The sequence below is a fragment of the Anguilla rostrata genome, chromosome 17 (assembly GCF_018555375.3).
Source record: "Anguilla rostrata isolate EN2019 chromosome 17, ASM1855537v3, whole genome shotgun sequence".
In the NCBI taxonomy this organism is placed as follows: domain Eukaryota; kingdom Metazoa; phylum Chordata; class Actinopteri; order Anguilliformes; family Anguillidae; genus Anguilla; species Anguilla rostrata.
Genome location: NC_057949.1, coordinates 6,712,859 through 6,729,698, shown reverse-complemented (window position 1 = coordinate 6,729,698; position 16,840 = coordinate 6,712,859). Strand labels below are relative to the sequence as shown.

The 16,840-nt window shown below is 54.1% G+C and overlaps 1 protein-coding gene across 1 annotated transcript in view; it reads left to right on the top strand.

The window, feature by feature from the left end:
* The window catches only part of LOC135243835 (serine/threonine-protein kinase TAO2-like), a 29,551-nt gene extending 15,430 nt beyond the window's left edge, over nt 1-14,121 (top strand). Inside the window, 10 exon segments of the mRNA XM_064315907.1 lie at nt 104-310; nt 676-807; nt 1,161-1,308; nt 1,311-1,387; nt 2,293-2,421; nt 3,778-3,981; nt 5,668-5,907; nt 9,822-10,034; nt 12,038-12,220; nt 13,182-14,121. Coding sequence (XP_064171977.1) covers nt 104-310; nt 676-807; nt 1,161-1,308; nt 1,311-1,387; nt 2,293-2,421; nt 3,778-3,981; nt 5,668-5,907; nt 9,822-10,034; nt 12,038-12,220; nt 13,182-14,075 — 2,427 coding nt within the window. The 3' untranslated portion in view covers nt 14,076-14,121.
* Nucleotides 14,122-16,840: the final 2,719 nt, after the last annotated feature.

Below are 16,840 nucleotides of genomic sequence, written 5' to 3'. Positions count from 1 at the left end.
TGCGTGTGTACGTGTGTACGTGTGTGTACGTGTACGTGTGTTTGTGTGTGTGTGTGTGTGTGTGTGCGTGTGCACGTGTGTGTGTACGTGCACGTGTGTGCAGGAGGCGGAGCAGTACATGCTGCGGACGGGCACGGTGAACAGCATGGAGAGCTCCCACTCGGTCCCCTCCATGTCCATCAGCGCCAGCTCCCAGAGCAGCTCCGTCAACAGCCTGGCCGACGGCTCCGACGACAGCGGCGAGATGGCCATGATGCAGGAGGGCGAGCACACCGTCACCTCCAACAGCTCCATCATCCACAGACCCCCGGTCAGTACATGCACCGTCACCTCCAACAGCTCCATCATCCACAGACCCCCGGTCAGTACACACACCGTCACCTCCAACAGCTCCATCATCCACAGACCCCCGGTCAGTACATGCACCGTCACCTCCAACAGCTCCATCATCCACAGACCCCCGGTCAGTACTCACACCGTCACCTCCAACAGCTCCATCATTCACAGACCCCCGGTCAGTACACACACCGTCACCACCAACAGCTCCACATCATCCACAGACTGCCAGTCAGTATTCACACAGCTCCATCATCCACAGACCCCCGGTCAGTAAATGTGTCAGTACTGCTGAAGGTGGCGCTGGGGCTGCAGCTGTAATGGGCGTCTCTGTTTCAGGGCCATGATAACATCTACGATGACCCGTACCAGCCGGAGATCGACGCTCAGCAGCAGGCCTCGTCCGCCGCCCGCCGCAGGGCCTACTACCGCAACCGCGACCACTTCGCCACCATCCGCACCGCCTCCCTGGTAACCGCCCCGCCGCCGGCCTCACCGCACACAGCACACTGGTCCCACTGTGTGGGGTACCCCTGATACTGGCTGTGTGGGGTACTCCTGGTCCTGCCTTGTGGGGTACCCCTGGGCCTGGCTGTTTGGGGGTAACCCTGATCCTAGCTGTGTGGTGTACCCCTGATCCTAGCTGTGTGGGGTACCCCAGATCCTGGTTGTGTGCGGTACCCCTGATCTTGGCTGTGTGGGGTACCCGTGATTCTGGCTGTGTGGTACCCTTGTTCTCGCTGTGTGGGGTACCCCTGATCCTGGCTGTGTGGTACCCTTGTTCTCGCTGTGTGGGACCCCTGATACGCTTCCTGCCCCCCCAGGTGACGCGGAGTACCAGCGACACGGCGGGCGTCTGCCTCGGGAGCGATGTCGGGTACAAGCGCATGCGCCGGCAGCACCAGAAGCAGCTGTGGGGCGCTGTGGGAGACAAGCTGAAGGGCGGATGGGGTAGCACCCTGTCTGGACATGAGTGGAGGCCCAGAGGACCAGCTTCACCGGCGAGGGAGACAAACTGGGCAAGAAACACCAGGCCATCCTGGAGAAGGAGGTAAGTGGTCCCAGCTGGGAGTGCTGGGTTTGTGTGAGTCTGCTGGTACTGCTGAGTTATTGTGAGCCTGTGCTGGGTTAGTGTGAGTCTGTGCTGGAAGTGTTGGGTTAGTGTGAGTCTGTGCTGGTAGTGCTGGGTTAGTGGGTCTGGGCAGGCTGGCGAGTGGGAGCGCTGCGCTGGAATCAGAGTCTGGGGGCTAGGTGAAGCTGTGCGGGAGACTGGAGAGGTCTGGAGGGTAGTGGTGGGTAGTGTAGTTGTGCTGGTAGGGAGTTGTCTGGGTGAGTGAGGCTGTGCTGGGAGTGTTGGGTTAGTGTGAGTCTGCTGGTAGTGCTGGGTTAGTGTCAGTCTGTGCTGGTTTACTGTGAGGCTGTGCTGGGTTAGTGTGAGTCTGTGCAGGTAGTGCTGGGTTAGTGTGAGTCTGTGCTGGTAGTGCTGGGTTAGTGTGAGTCTGTGTTGGGTTAGTGTGAGTTTGTGCTGGGTGAGTGATAGTCTGCTGGGTGAGTGTGAGTCTGTGCTGGATTAGTGTGAGTTTGTGCTGGGTGAGTGATAGTCTGCTGGGTGAGTGTGAGTCTGTGCTGGGTTAGTGTTAGTCTGTGCTGGGTTAGTGTGAGTTTGTGCTGGGTGAGTGATAGTCTGCTGGGTTAGTGTGAGTTTGTGCTGGGTGAGTGATAGTCTGCTGGGTGAGTGTGAGTCTGTGCTGGGTTAGTGTGAGTCTGTGCTGGGTGAGTGGTAGTCTGCTGGGTTAGTGTGAGTCTGTGCTGGGTGAGTGTGAGTCTGTGCTGGGTTAGTGTGAGTTTGTGCTGGGTGAGTGATAGTCTGCTGGGTTAGTGTGAGTTTGTGCTGGGTTGGTGTGAGTTTGTGCTGGGTTATTGGGAGCTGAGGTGATGGTGTCTCCATGCTCACAGACGAAGGCGGCGCTGGCCGAGGAGAAGAAGTTCCAGCAGCACATCCTGGGCCAACAGAAGAAGGAGCTCTCCAGCCTGCTGGAGTCACAGAAGCGCCAGTACCGCCAGCGCAAAGAGCAGCTCAAGGAGGTGAGAGTGAGCGAGCACTGAGCACGCTCTGCATCTGACCACGGCCTGCAACTGAGCACAGGCTAAGTGAGCACGCTCATCAACTGAGCATGCTCTGCAGCTGACCACGGCCTGCAACTGAGCACAGGCTAAGTGAGCACGCTCATCAACTGAGCATGCTCTGCAGCTGACCACGGCCTATAGCAGAAGCTCAGTAACCCCGCCCCTGACCCCTCCCCCTTTCCAGGAGCTGAATGAGAACCATGCAGTAACCCCGCCCCTGACCCCTCCCCCTTTCCAGGAGTTGAATGAGAACCACTCAGTAACGCCACCCCTGACCCCTCCCCTGTGCAGGAGCTGAATGAGAACCATGCAGTAACCCCACCCTGACTCCTCCCCTGTGCAGGAGTGAATGAGAACCATGCAGTAACCCCACCCCTGACCCCTCCCCCTGTGCAGCAGTGAATGAGAACCATGCAGTAACCCTGCCCCTGACCCCTCCCCCTGTGCAGGAGCTGAATGAGAACCATGCAGTAACCCCGCCCCTGACTCCTCCCCCTGTGCAGGACTGAAGAGAAACCCATGCAGTAACCCGCCCCTGACCCCAGCCCCTTCAAAGGGGTGAATGAGAGCACTACGCTCAGTACACGCCGCACTAGACCCCTCGACCCTTCAGGCTGAATGAGAACCAGCTAAGTTAACACCTCGCCTCCTGACCCGCTCCACCCGTGCACGGGCTAATGAGAAACCCATGCAACTGAGATCCGCGCTGACCCCTCCCACCTGTGCAGGAGCTGAATGAGACCATGCAGTGACCCGCCCACTGACCCTCCCCCTTCTCTGCAGTTGAGTATAGAGAAGCTCAGTAACCCCGCCCCTGACCCCTCCCCCTGTGTAGGAGTGAATGAGAACTATGCAGTAACCCCTCCCCCTGTAGCAGAAGCGGAATATTAACCGCTCAGTAACCCCGCCCCTGACCCCTCCCCCTGTGCAGGAGTGAATGAGAACCATGCAGTAACCCCGCCCTGACTCCCCCCCTGTCAGGAGCTGAATGAAACCTGCAGTAACCCCGCCCCTGACCCCTCCCCCTGTGCAGGAGCTGAATGAGAACCATGCAGTAACCCCGACCCCTGACCCCCCCCTTGCAGGGAGCTGAATAGACCGCTCTGTAACCCCGCCCCTGACCCTACCCCTCGCAGGAGCTGAATGAGAACCATGCTCAGTAACCCCACTCCTGACCCCTCCCCTGTAGCAGGACCCTCGTAACCCCACCCTGACCCCTCCCCTGTGCAGGAGCTGAATAACCATACCCGCCCCTGACTCCTCCCCCTGTGCAGGAGCTCAGTAACCCCACCCCTGACCCCTCCCCCTGTGCAGGAGCTGAATGAGAACCAGTCCACGCCGAAGCGGGAGAAGCAGGAGTGGCTGGTGCGGCAGAAGGAGTGTCTGCAGCAGCTGCAGGCGGAGGAGGAGGCGGGGCTCCTGCGCAGGCAGAGGCAGTACTACGAGCTGCAGTGCCGGCAGTACAAGAGGAAGATGCTGCTGGCGCGGCACAACCTGGAGCAGGACCTGCTGAGAGAGGTGCCCGCTGTCCGTCTGATCCTCTGCCTCTCAGCCTCTCTGTCTGCCTCTTTACCTCCATCTCTGCCTCTTTACCTCCATCTCTGCCTCTCTGCCTCGCTATCTGACTCTTTACCTCCCTCTCAGCCTCTCTATCTGCCTCTTTACCTCCTCTCGTCCATCCTCTGCCTCTCTAAGCCTCTCTATCTGACTCTTTACTCATCTCGCATCCTCTTGCCTCTCCCATCCTGCCTCTCACTCTCTATCTGCCTCTTTACCTCCATCTCTGCCTCTCTATCTGCCTCTTTACCTCCATCTCTGCCTCTCTATCTGACTCTTTACCTCCATCTCTGCCTCTCTGCCTCTCTATCTGCCTCTTTACCTCCATCTCTGCCTCTCTGCCTCTCTATCTGACTCTTTACCTCCATCTCTGCCTCTCTATCTGCCTCTTTACCTCCATCTCTGCCTCTCTATCTGACTCTTTACCTCCATCTCTGCCTCTCTGCCTCTGTCTGCCTCTTTACCTCCATCTCTGCCTCTCTATCTGCCTCTTTGCCTCCATCTCTGCCTCTCTATCTGCCTCTTTACCTCATCTCTACCTCTCTGCCTCTCTATCTGCCTCTTTACCTCCATCTCTGCCTCTCTATCTGCCTCTTTACCTCCATCTCTGCCTCTCTATCTGCCTCTTTACCTCCATCTCTGCCTCTCTATCTGCCTCTTTACCTCCATCTCTGCCTCTCTGCCTCTCTATCTGCCTCTTTACCTCCATCTCTGCCTCTCTATCTGCCTCTTTACCTCCATCTCTGCCTCTCTATCTGCCTCTTTACCTCCATCTCTCCCTCTTTCAGCCTCTCTAACTTCATCTCTCCCTCTCTCTGCATCTCTTCCTCCATCTCTCGCCCTCTCTCTGCCTTTCTACCTCCATCTCTCCCTCTCTATCTCCCTGTCTCCCTTTTTACCTCCCTCTCTTCCTTTCTAACTCCATCTCTACCTCCATCTCTCCCTCTCTATCTCCATCTCTACCTCCCTGTCTCCCTTTTTACCTCCCTCTCTTCCTTTCTAACTCCATCTCTACCTCCATCTCTCCCTCTCTAACTCCATCTCTACCTCCATCTCTCCCTCTCTATCTCCCTGTCTCCCTTTTTACCTCCCTCTCTTCCTTTCTAACTCCATCTCTACCTCCATCTCTCCCTCTCTATCTCCATCTCTACCTCCCTGTCTCCCTTTTTACCTCCCTCTCTTCCTTTCTAACTCCATCTCTACCTCCATCTCTCCCTCTCTAACTCCATCTCTACCTCCATCTCTCCCTCTCTATCTCCCTGTCTCCCTTTCTACCTCCCTCTCTTCCTTTCTACCTCCATCTCTACCTCCCTGTCTCCCTTTCTACCTCCATCTCTCCCTCTCTTCCTTTCTACCTCCATCTCTCCCTCTCTACCTCCGTCTGCTTTTCTACCTCCATCCCTCCCTCTCTCTCCCCGTCTTTCTCTCTGTCCTTCCGTCTCTGTCATCTCCCCGTCCCTCTCTCTCTCTCTCCATTTCTCTGTCCTCTCCCCCTGTCCCTCTCTATCTCTGTTTCTCTTTCTGTCCTTTTCTTCCCTTGTACCTTTCTCTCCCCATCCCTCTCTCTCTCTCTCTCTCCCTTCATTTATCTTCCACTAACCGCTCATCTCTGCCCCCCTCTCCTCCCCCTCCCCTCCCCTCTCCCAGGACCTGAATAAGAAGCAGACGCAGAAGGACCTGGAGTGCGCCATGCTGCTGCGGCACCACGAGTCCACCCAGGAGCTGGAGTTCCGGCAGCTGGCCTCGGTGCAGCGCACGCGGGCCGACCTGATCCGCACGCAGCACCAGACCGAGCTCACCAACCAGCTGGAGTACAACAAGCGCCGCGAGCAGGAGCTGCGGCAGAAGCACGCCGTGGAGGTGCGGCAGCAGCCCAAGAGCCTGAAGGTGAGGGGGTGGGGTGGGGCTGAGGGGGGGCTGATGGGGGAGGGGCCTCATGGAGGGGGAGGGGCCTTGGGGGTGGGGTGGGAGGGGCCTCGTGGAGGGGGGGCCTTGGGGGGGGGTGGGGAGGGCGTCGGGCTGGGCGGGGCTTCCAGAAAGGGGGGAGGGGCCTCGGTGGAGGGGAGGATCCTCGGGGTGGGGCTGGAAGAGCAACACAACGCCCACTGCACTCATACGCCGATATGCACTTATAGCTAGCCACCGCTACAGCATTTTCAGGAACACAGGAGCACGCAGCTGAAACCCTCTACGGAAAGCAACCTCGCAGAAATCTCATCTACAATCAGTAGGCAGTGTTGTGCTTCGCTTCGGGGGCTTGTTCCGCTCTTACAGCTCGTTTCCAGCCCAAACCACTGCAAAGAGAGCCAACTTTAAAAAACAATTTTTGTCAGTGACATTTCCTTCTGACGTCTACAACAGCGATCACGTTCATTTTGCCTTTTTGTATAGCTATTTCCGTGGATAATATCACATTTATAATTATTATTTTCTGTTAAAAACATTTAATTCATGTTCAGGGAGACGGCCAACTACTTGCAAGTCAGATGACACGCGTATCCGTTTATGATACGATCGCATTTCAGGCTGGAAAGTAACCCATTAAACCAGAGAAATTGCTGAGCCGTCTTAGAATTTTTATCGCCACAGAATGTAGCAAGGCTGGCAGCGTCGGCATAGCAACGGACGCTGCGACGAAACTGAGTACGTCACAATGGTTTTAGAATGTCAATACCTCAGCCGGATCATTTTTTAAGCCCGGATCAAATTTGGCGTGACAGCGCCAGCATTAATCTCTCTCTCTCCCGGCTAGTCTGTGTACATGAGTGAACTCTGTACGTAGTGAACTCCAGACACATTCCTCACCAACACCAGTCTGAAGGCCACAGCTCTGATGCATTCATCAGTTTCTTATTGCGTACGGTATATTCGTACAGCTTTTCATGATGGCTGACCGTGTAAGCAAGATTTAGCGACATAGCTCAGGAGGTAAGACCGATTGTCTGGCAGTCGGAGGGTTGCCGGTTCAAACCCCACCCTGGGTGTGTCGAAGTGTCCTTGAGCAAGACACCTAACCCCTAACTGCTCTGGCGAATGAGAGGCATCAATTGTAAAGCGCTTTGGGTAAAAGCGCTATATAAATGCAGTCCATTTACCATTTGCCATTTCTGCTACGCCAGTTCTCGTCATATCCAAGTACTGTGAAAACACACCGTCTTCCCAAAAAGTGTGTGGACACCTGAACATCACGCCCGTATGTGCTTGTTGAACATCTCATTCCGAAACCATGGCCGTTAATGTGGAGTTGCCCCCCCCCCCCCGCTGGTATAACACCCTCTGCTCTTCTTGGAAGGCTTTTCAGTAGATTTTGGAACATGGCCGTCGGGATTCGCTTCCATTCAGCCACAAGAGGGCGTTAGTGAGGTCGGGCGCTGACGTTGGGCGCAAGGCCTGGCTCGGCGTTTGATGGGTTTGAGGTCAGGAGGCCCCTTGTGCGGGCCTGCCCAAATTCTTCCCCGCCGAACTCGGCGAACCATTGCTTTGTGGACCTCGCTTTGCGCATGGCGGCACTGTCATGCTGAAACAGAGAAGGGCCGTCCACAAGCTGTTGACACAAAGCTGCCGCTAATTCTCTAGAATGTCACTGTGTGCTGTAGCATTAAGACGTCCCTAGACTGGAACAAAGGGGACCTAGCCCTAACCATGAAAAACCAGCCCAAGGCAGTTATTCCTCCTCCGTCAGACTTTACATTTGACACGGTTCGGGCCAGCAACAGTTGGTAATATGCATTCCGCCAAGCCCAGATTCATCTCTCAGGCTGCCGGATATTGAAGCGTTGCTCATCGCTCCAGAGAACGCGTTTCCGCTGCTCCGGAGTCCAATGGCTGTGTGCTTTACACCACCCCCCTCGGACGCTTGCCATTGCGCGTGGTGATCTTGGGTTTGTGAGCTGCTGCTCGACCGTGGAGACCTGTTTCACGAAGCTCTTTTGACGAGCTGTTCTTTGTGCTGACGTAGTTTCCGGAGGTAGTTTGGAACCCTGTAGTGAGCGTCGCGAACGAGGGCAGATGATTTTTACGCGCTACACGCTTCAGCACTCGGCCGGTCCCGCTCTGTGAGCCTGTGCGGCCCACCGCTTCGCGGCTGAGCTGTTGTTGCTCCTATACATTTCCACTTCCACAATAACAGCACTTACAGTTGACTGGGGCAGCTCTAGCAGGGCAGTAATCTGACAAACTAACTTGCTGGAAAGGTGGCATCCTGCGACGTTGTACCACGTTGAAAGTCACTGAGCTCTTCGGTACGACCTATTCTAACTGCCAGTGTTTCTCTATGGAGATTGCGTGGCTGTATGCTTGATTTAATGCGCCTGTTAGCAACGGGCGTGGCTGAAATAGCTGAAACCACTACTTAGAAATGGTACCCACATACTTTTGGCAATGTGAAGTACTTGTAATCCAATTCAGTTCTAGGAAAATAATACTGTGTATTCTTTATTTGACACATGTTATGAGACCGGTATTTCCTGTCTGGTGGAACGGTGTGTTTGTGTTCAGCAGTAACAAGGTGATTGGCTGAGACAATTGCATGGAGGCTGTGATTGGTCCACAGAAGACGAAGCCACGTGAATGTCCGTTTGATAGTATCGCACTGCGCCCAGCTACACTCCCTTATAAAACAAAGAGTAACACGGTTTTTGCATCTAGGAATGATGACGTGATTCACTCTCGTCAGCAGTGACAGTGTTTACCACTAGGGGGCACTCTGGGCCCTTAAGAATCCCGTTATCCATACATGGGCAACGGAAAACAATGCGGTTGAAACCTGCTCTTTATAAGCGGATTATTTGTAATGTGGAAGGCTCTCCTATTCATGTGCAATGTTTTGGTTTGCTTGTACAGAACAGGGAAGTTAGTACCACACTGCCTGGCAGTTCTCTGCACGCGTGCACACACACAGTCACACACTCACTCGCATTCACACACACACACACACACACACTCACTCGCATTCACACACACACACTCACACACGCACTCACAAACACACACACTCACTCACACGCACATACACACCCACACACACTCACTCACTCACACAGACACTCTCACACACACACACACTCACTCACACTCACTCACTCACACGTACATACACACCCACACACACTCACTCACACAGACACTCTCACACACACTCACTCACTCGCATTCACATGCTCATACACACACACACACTCACTCGCATTCTCACACACACACACACACACACACACACACACACTCACTCACTCACTCACTCATTCACACACATCACTCACACACACTCACAACACACACACACACATCACTCACACAGACACTCTCACACACTTACACACACACACACACACCCTCTCGTACACACTTAAACAGACACACACACACTCACACACACACACTCACATACACACACAACACACACTCACACACACACACACACACACACACACACACACTCACTCACTCACTCACTCATTCACACACACTCACTCACACACACTCACAAACACACACACACACATTCACTCACACAGACACTCTCACACACACTTACACACACACACACACCCTCTCGTACACACTTAAACAGACACACACACACTCACATACACACACACATACACACACACTCTCTCTCACACACACACTCACTCACACACATACACACGCACGCAAACTCACACACACGCAAACTCACAGAAACACACACACACACACTCTCTCACACACACACACTCTCACACACACACACACATGCCCACAGTTGAACCCCAGCCCCCGTTGCTAAGGGACGCCGCTGTGTTTTGCTGTGGCTTCAGTCCAAAGAGCTGCAGATCAAGCGGCAGTTCCAGGACACGTGCAAGATCCAGACGCGGCAGTACAAGGCCCTGCGGAACCACCTGCTGGAGACCACGCCCAAGGCGGACCACAAGGCCGTGCTCAAGCGGCTGAAGGAGGAGCAGACGCGCAAGCTGGCCACGCTGGCCGAGCAGTACGACCACTCCATCAACGACATGCTGTCCACACAGGCTGTGAGTAAGGCAAGGAGAGACCCTCTGTCTGCTTTCTCACGCACCGTGGAGGGGCGGGGGGGACCAGAGGGGGGCCCGGGGGGGGGCCCCGAGCCCTCGCTTTCGAGTCGCCGCTCGGATGTCAGTTGGGAGAGCGGCACGAAATGGCCGACGCGTGGACCCATAATCCACGGCTGCTTCCTGGACTGGCCTCTTTAAATGCTGTGAAAGCTCTGTAACTGACTTATATCATCTGACTTGGGTCCAATTCACTATTTTTAAAAGGATTTCCTTCATATCGCTAGTGCCCACTCTCTCAGTCCACACTACAGTGTTAGTGCCCACTCTCTCAGTCCACACTACAGTGTTAGTGCCCACTCTCTCAGTCCACACTACAGTGTTAGTGCTCACTCTCTCAGTCCACACTACAGTGTTAGTGCTCACTCTCTCAGTCCACACTACAGTGTTAGTGTTCACTCTCTCAGTCCACACTACAGTGTTAGTGCTCACTCTCTCAGTCCACACTACAGTGTTAGTGCCCACTCTCTCAGTCCACACTACAGTGTTAGTGCCCACTCTCTCAGTCCACACTACAGTGTTAGTGCTCACTCTCTCAGTGTTCGTCACACCTACAGTGTTAGTGTTCACTCTCTCAGTCCACACTACAGTGTTAGTGTGTCCACTCTCTCAGTCCACACTACAGTGTTAGTGCCCACTCTCTCAGTCCACACTACAGTGTTAGTGCCCACTCTCTCAGTCCACACTACAGTGTTAGTGCCCACTCTCTCAGTCCACACTACAGTGTTAGTGCTCACTCTCTCAGTCCACACTACAGTGTTAGTGCTCACTCTCTCAGTCCACACTAGTGTTAGTGTTCACTCTCTCAGTCCACACTACAGTGTTAGTGTCCACTCTCTCAGTCCACACTACAGTGTTAGTGCTCACTCTCTCAGTCCACACTACAGTGTTAGTGCTCACTCTCTCAGTCCACACTACAGTGTTAGTGCCACTCTCTCAGTCCACACTACAGTGTTAGTGACTCTCACGTCTCTCAGTCCACACTACAGTGTTAGTGTCACTCTCTCAGTCCACACTACAGTGTTAGTGTCACTCTCTCAGTCCACACAGTGTTAGTGCTCACTCTCTCAGTCCACACTACAGTGTTAGTGCCCCTCTCTCAGTCCACACTACAGTGTTAGTGCCCACTCTCTCAGTCCACACTACAGTGTTAGTGCTCACTCTCTCAGTCCACACTACAGTGTTAGTGCCCACTCTCTCAGTCCACGCTACAGTGTTAGTGTTCATTCTCTCAGTCCACGCTACAGTGTTAGTGCTCACTCTCTCAGTCCACACTACAGTGTTAGTGCTCACTCTCTCAGTCCACACTACAGTGTTAGTGCTCACTCTCTCAGTCCACACTACAGTGTTAGTGTTCACTCTCAGTCCACACTACAGTGTGTGCTCACTCTCTCAGTCCACACTACAGTGTTAGTGTTCACTCTCAGTCCACGCTACAGTGTTAGTGCTCACTCTCTCAGTCCACACTACAGTGTTAGTGCTCACTCTCTCAGTCCACACTACAGTGTTAGTGCTCACTCTCTCAGTCCACACTACAGTGTTAGTGTTCACTCTCAGTCCACACTACAGTGTGTGCTCACTCTCTCAGTCCACACTACAGTGTTAGTGTTCACTCTCAGTCCACACTACAGTGTTAGTGCTCACTCTCTCAGTCCACACTACAGTGTTAGTGCTCACTCTCTCAGTCCACACTACAGTGTTAGTGTTCACTCTCTCAGTCCACACTACAGTGTTAGTGCCCACTCTCTCAGTCCACACTACAGTGTTAATGTTCACTCTCTCAGTCCACACTACAGTGTTAGTGCCCAGATTAACTGGCACCTATTAGCATGTAGTCTGATACAAAGAGAGAGATGGGAGCATAGTTCTGCAGATCACCCCCTTTAACACCCACCCGAATCCTCTGCACCTGTACTGATCTCCCCTCTGTCCCCGCCCCCCTCCAGCTGCGATTGGACGAGACGCAGGAGGCGGAGTACCAGGTGCTGCGCATGCAGCTGCAGCAGGAGCTGGAGCTGCTGAACGCCTACCAGAGCAAGATCAAGATCCACACCGACTCGCAGCACGAGCGCGAGGCCAAGGACCTGGAGCAGAGGGTGTCCATCCGCCGGGCCCTGCTGGAGCAGAGGGTCAGAGGGGCGGGCATGGGGGGCGGGGGGCGGGACACGGGGGGCAGTGGGCTGGGCATGGGGTTCAGAGGGTCAGAGGGGGCTAGGGTGGCGGGCGGGGCACTGCTGGAGCGGAGGGTCAGAGGGGGCAGGGGCAGTGGGTGGGACACAGGGGGTAGTGGGCGGGGCACATGGGTAGTGGGTAGGGCACAGGGGAGCAGTGGGTGGGACACGGGGGGCAGTGGGCAGGGCAGAAGAACAGGGGTGGCGCACACAGGCACAGATGGGGTGTCGTTTCCAGAGAAGTGGAATACAGAATTAGGGGCAGTAATAATAAAACAGGCTCTGGACAGCTGTGACGTCGCCTTCCTGGTAGAGCTGTGATGCTCATTCATGCCCACGGGCAGCCAGGAAGTGCAGACAGAAAGGGTCCGCCAATCACCACTGCTGTTGTTCTGGTGGTTGTGAGCCACAGGCTCTGTGATTGGCAGAGCAGCTCTCAGAGTTTTAGCAGTAAGGTGACGTCATAACTGCCTCGGCCCTTTCTCATCTGCCCCGATGTGCGTGTCCCGTAGCTAACGCGCATGTGGCCGCTCTCTCTCTCCCTCCATCCCTCCCTCCCTCTCTCTCCTCCCTTCTCTTTTTCCTTCTCTCTCCCTCCCCCTCTCTCTGTTTCCCTCTCTCTCCCTCCCCCTTTCTCCCTCTCTCACCCCCCTCTCTCTCCCTCCCCCTCTCTGTTTCCCTCTCTCTCCCTCCCCCTTTCTCCCTCTCTCACCCCCTCTCTCTCCCTCCCCTCTCTGTTTCCCTCTCTCTCCTCCTCCCTTTCTCCCTCTCTCACCCCCCTCTCTCTGTTTCCCTCTCTCTCCCTCCCCCTCTCTGCCTCTCTCACCCCCCTCTCTCTCCTCCCCCTCTCTGTTTCCCTCTCCCTCTCTCACCCCCCTCTCTCTCCCTCTCTCCCCCCCCTCTTCCCCTCCCCCCTCAGATCGAGGAGGAGATGCTCTCCCTGCAGAACGAGCGCTCGGAGCGGATCCGCACGCTGCTGGAGCGCCAGGCGCGGGAGATCGAGGCCTTCGACTCGGAGAGCATGCGGCTGGGCTTCAGCAACATGGCGCTGACGGGCATCCCCGCGGAGGCCTTCAACCAGGGCTACCCCAACCCGCCGGCCGCCGTCGTCGGGGGCTGGCCCTCGCGCCCCGTGCCCCGCTCGGGCAGCCACTGGACCCACGGCGTGCACCCGCACAACTCGGGGGCGCCGCCCTCCTGGCGGAGCCAGAACAGCTGCGCCGGCGGCGGCGGGGGCGGGGGCGGGGGCGGGGCCTTCGGCCGGGCCGAGTCCATCAGCTCCGCCCACGGCCTGGGCCGCGAGAGCGGCATGCACTCCCACTCTTCCTCCTCCTCCTCCGCCTCCTCCTCTGCGTCGTCCGCCGCCGCCGCCCACCACCACCACCACCACCACCACTACCTGCCCCAGCACCACCACCACCAGAGCACGCCGCAGCTGTACCGCGAGCCGCACCGCGAGCGGGACCGCGACTGGGGCGGGGCCCACCCGGGCCACGCCCACCACCTCTCCGCCCACAGCTCCTCCCAGTCGCTGGCGCTGCTGCCCCCGCCCCCGCCTCCGCCCCCCATCACCCTGTCCTCGTCCCCGCCCTCCTCCTCCTCCTCGTCCTCCTCCCAGGGGGGCTACGGCGGGGGGCCCGGGCTGGTGGTGAGGGGCCCCAGCCTGATGGCGCTCAGGAACAGCCCCCAGCCCCTCCGGAGGACCGCGTCCGGGGGCGGGCCGGGCGGGGCGGGGGGCGGCGACGGCGGCCTCAGCAGGAGCACCTCCGTCACCTCCCACATTTCCAATGGCTCTCACCTCTCCTACTCGTAATGAGGGCGGGGCCGGGGGCGGGGCTCGCACCTCTCCTACTCGTAATGGGGGCGGGGCCAGGGATGGGGCTTGCATCTCTCATGCTTTTAATGAGGGCGGGGCTGGGGGCGAGGCTCACACCTCTCCTACTCTTAATGGGGCTGGGGGCGGGGCTTGCACCTCTCCTACTCTTAATGAGGGCGGGGCTTGTATCTCCTACTCTTAATGAGGGCTGGACCAGGGGCAGGGCTTGCACCTCTCCTACTCTTAATGAGGGCAGGGCTGGGGGCAGGGCTTACACCTCTCCTACTCTTAATGAGGGCGGGGCTGGGGGCGGGGCTTACACCTCTCCTACTCTTAATGAGGGCGAGGCATGCACCTCTCCTACTCTTAGGGGGCGGGCTTGCACCTCTCCTACTCTTAATGAGGGGGGCCAGGCGGGCTTCACCTCTCCTACTCTTAATGGGTGGGCGGGGCGGGCTTGCATCTCCCCTACTCTTAATGGGGGCGGGGTTTGCATCTCCCCTACTCTTGATAGGGGAGGGGGGCACGGGTGCGTTTGATATGAGGACGGGAGTTGACAGAGATGAGGACGGACAGGTGTTAGTGTTAGAGATGTACGGAAGGCTAAAAGCGCAGAGAGAGGGAGAGAGTTGTCTTTTTAGGAGGCTCTCTGGATGGAGGGATTAGTCCTCGCAGGGGAAAGAGAGACTGAAGAGAGCAGGATGTGAAGAAGGGGCGAACAGAAGGAGAAAGCGGGAGCAACCATGAAAGTGAAATGTAATAATGTAAATAATGCAACAAAAAAAATTGAAACGCCTAAAATAATGTATCATTATTAATGATAATAATGGTTAATTCATGTATTGAGAAAATGTGTGAGGAAAGAAAAAAAAGAGGCAAGATGTAAGTGACAGAATAAAAGCGACATTTTCTTGCGGAATGTGAAATAATGGTGAAAAAAAAAACTTGTCAAACACTACACTGCCATCTAGTGGTCGAGCCCACATACTACAGCTCCATCCGCAGCCTTTGAAGTGTTGTTGGCCCAACAGTGAATGTGTGCTGGGGGGGCGGGGGGGGGCGGTGTGTACACACAGCTGGGGGAGCGAAATGGTCCGTTCCCAGCCGCACCCGTTCGCCCCCTCTGAGCGGGGCCTGGGTGCGGGGGGCCAGCTCCCCTTCCCGCACCCCGCTGCGAGCAGACCGAGTGTGTATATTTAAAGTGTGTACGTACGGGAGTCGCATTTCAGTGCATGAAGTTAATGTACAGCCAGCATCTGTGTACATAACAGTACACGCGCACACACACACACACACATGCGCGCGTACGCACATGTACACACACACAGATATGCGCGCAGCAGGAACACACACACACATCCATACAAACCCGAAAAAGTGACAGTAAAGGTCAGTCGCCATTTCACACTTATGATCACTATTATATATGTGTATATAAAAACACTAACTAAACGCTATTTTATATAGTAATAATAATAATAATTTTGATGTTAATTATAATTGAAACCCAAACAGATTTTAAAAAAGGAAGCTTTTTTTTGGATATTATTATTATTATTATTACTACTACTACTATTATTACTACTACTGCAATTGTTGTTGTAATATTTATGTTGTACACTAATTGTTTTTACATTTTCTTTTTTTTTCTTTTTTTCCTTTTTTAAAGTTATTGCCAATATTGACCACTAAATGGGGAGTGTGCGCGGTATTACTGTGACAGAGTGTTGTAAAATGGGTTTATTAGGACTACAAAGCCCAGCATTCCCTGTCAAGTCTCAGGATAGGTATTATAATGGGCAGTGCATTGTCAGGGTTGTAGAATCTTAGAGCCAGTATTAATTGTGTACAGGACAGTTTAAATTTTAGCTGTATATATAAATGAATATATTTATAGAGTACAGTACAGTGTGTCTCGCAACACGCACTCCAATCCAGCACGTTTTGTGCCATATCCAACCGTAGTCATTCCTGTAATGGCATAGTTGTGAAAACTAAATAATAAAAAAGCAAAAAAAAAAATTAAAGAAATGTCAAAATGTGGGAATTATGGTTAATTTTATATTTCCCATGACCATGTCAACGTTTGTGTTTTTCATAACTGCTTCGATGGTTAAAGTATTGCGTTTTCCAGTACAACTTGCCAAACGTCCATTTCATCTATAAAGGACTGTCGAATGTGATCGGAAAGCAAAATCAAGCCTAAAATCTGTTAAGCTTTTCAGTGCACCAGGGTTCAGCTGTTTATAAAGGACCAAACTGCCTTGATGTGTTACTCCACAGGAACACACACACACACACACGTATGTGTCCTTGGATGGTTGTTGGGAGTATCATATGAATGGTAGATGTGTGTTTACAGTGAAACATGCTGGATTGCTACTGGAGTGGGGACACAGAAATGGGGACGGTCTCAGGCGACGCCCGTTTCCATCCTGTCACATGAATAATGCTGTCTGTGCGGATGAGGAGAGATTGATAGTCGCGAGGGTTTTGCTGAAAGTGGAATGGTTTTTTTGTTTCTTTTTTTTTTCTTTTTTTTTTTTTTTACAAACCTGTTGTACAGATAGTTTCAACTGTTTCGGTGCGTAAAAGGAGGGGAGGGGTTGTTACAGAAAATAACTGTACAAAAAAAACATAATTAACAAAGTAATTTTAAAAAAATAAAAATAAATGTTAAAAGTTTGGATTGTTTTCTCATTATTCAAATTTAGCTCATCGACCATTTTATACAAGTTATTTACATGCTTTTCACTTGATTT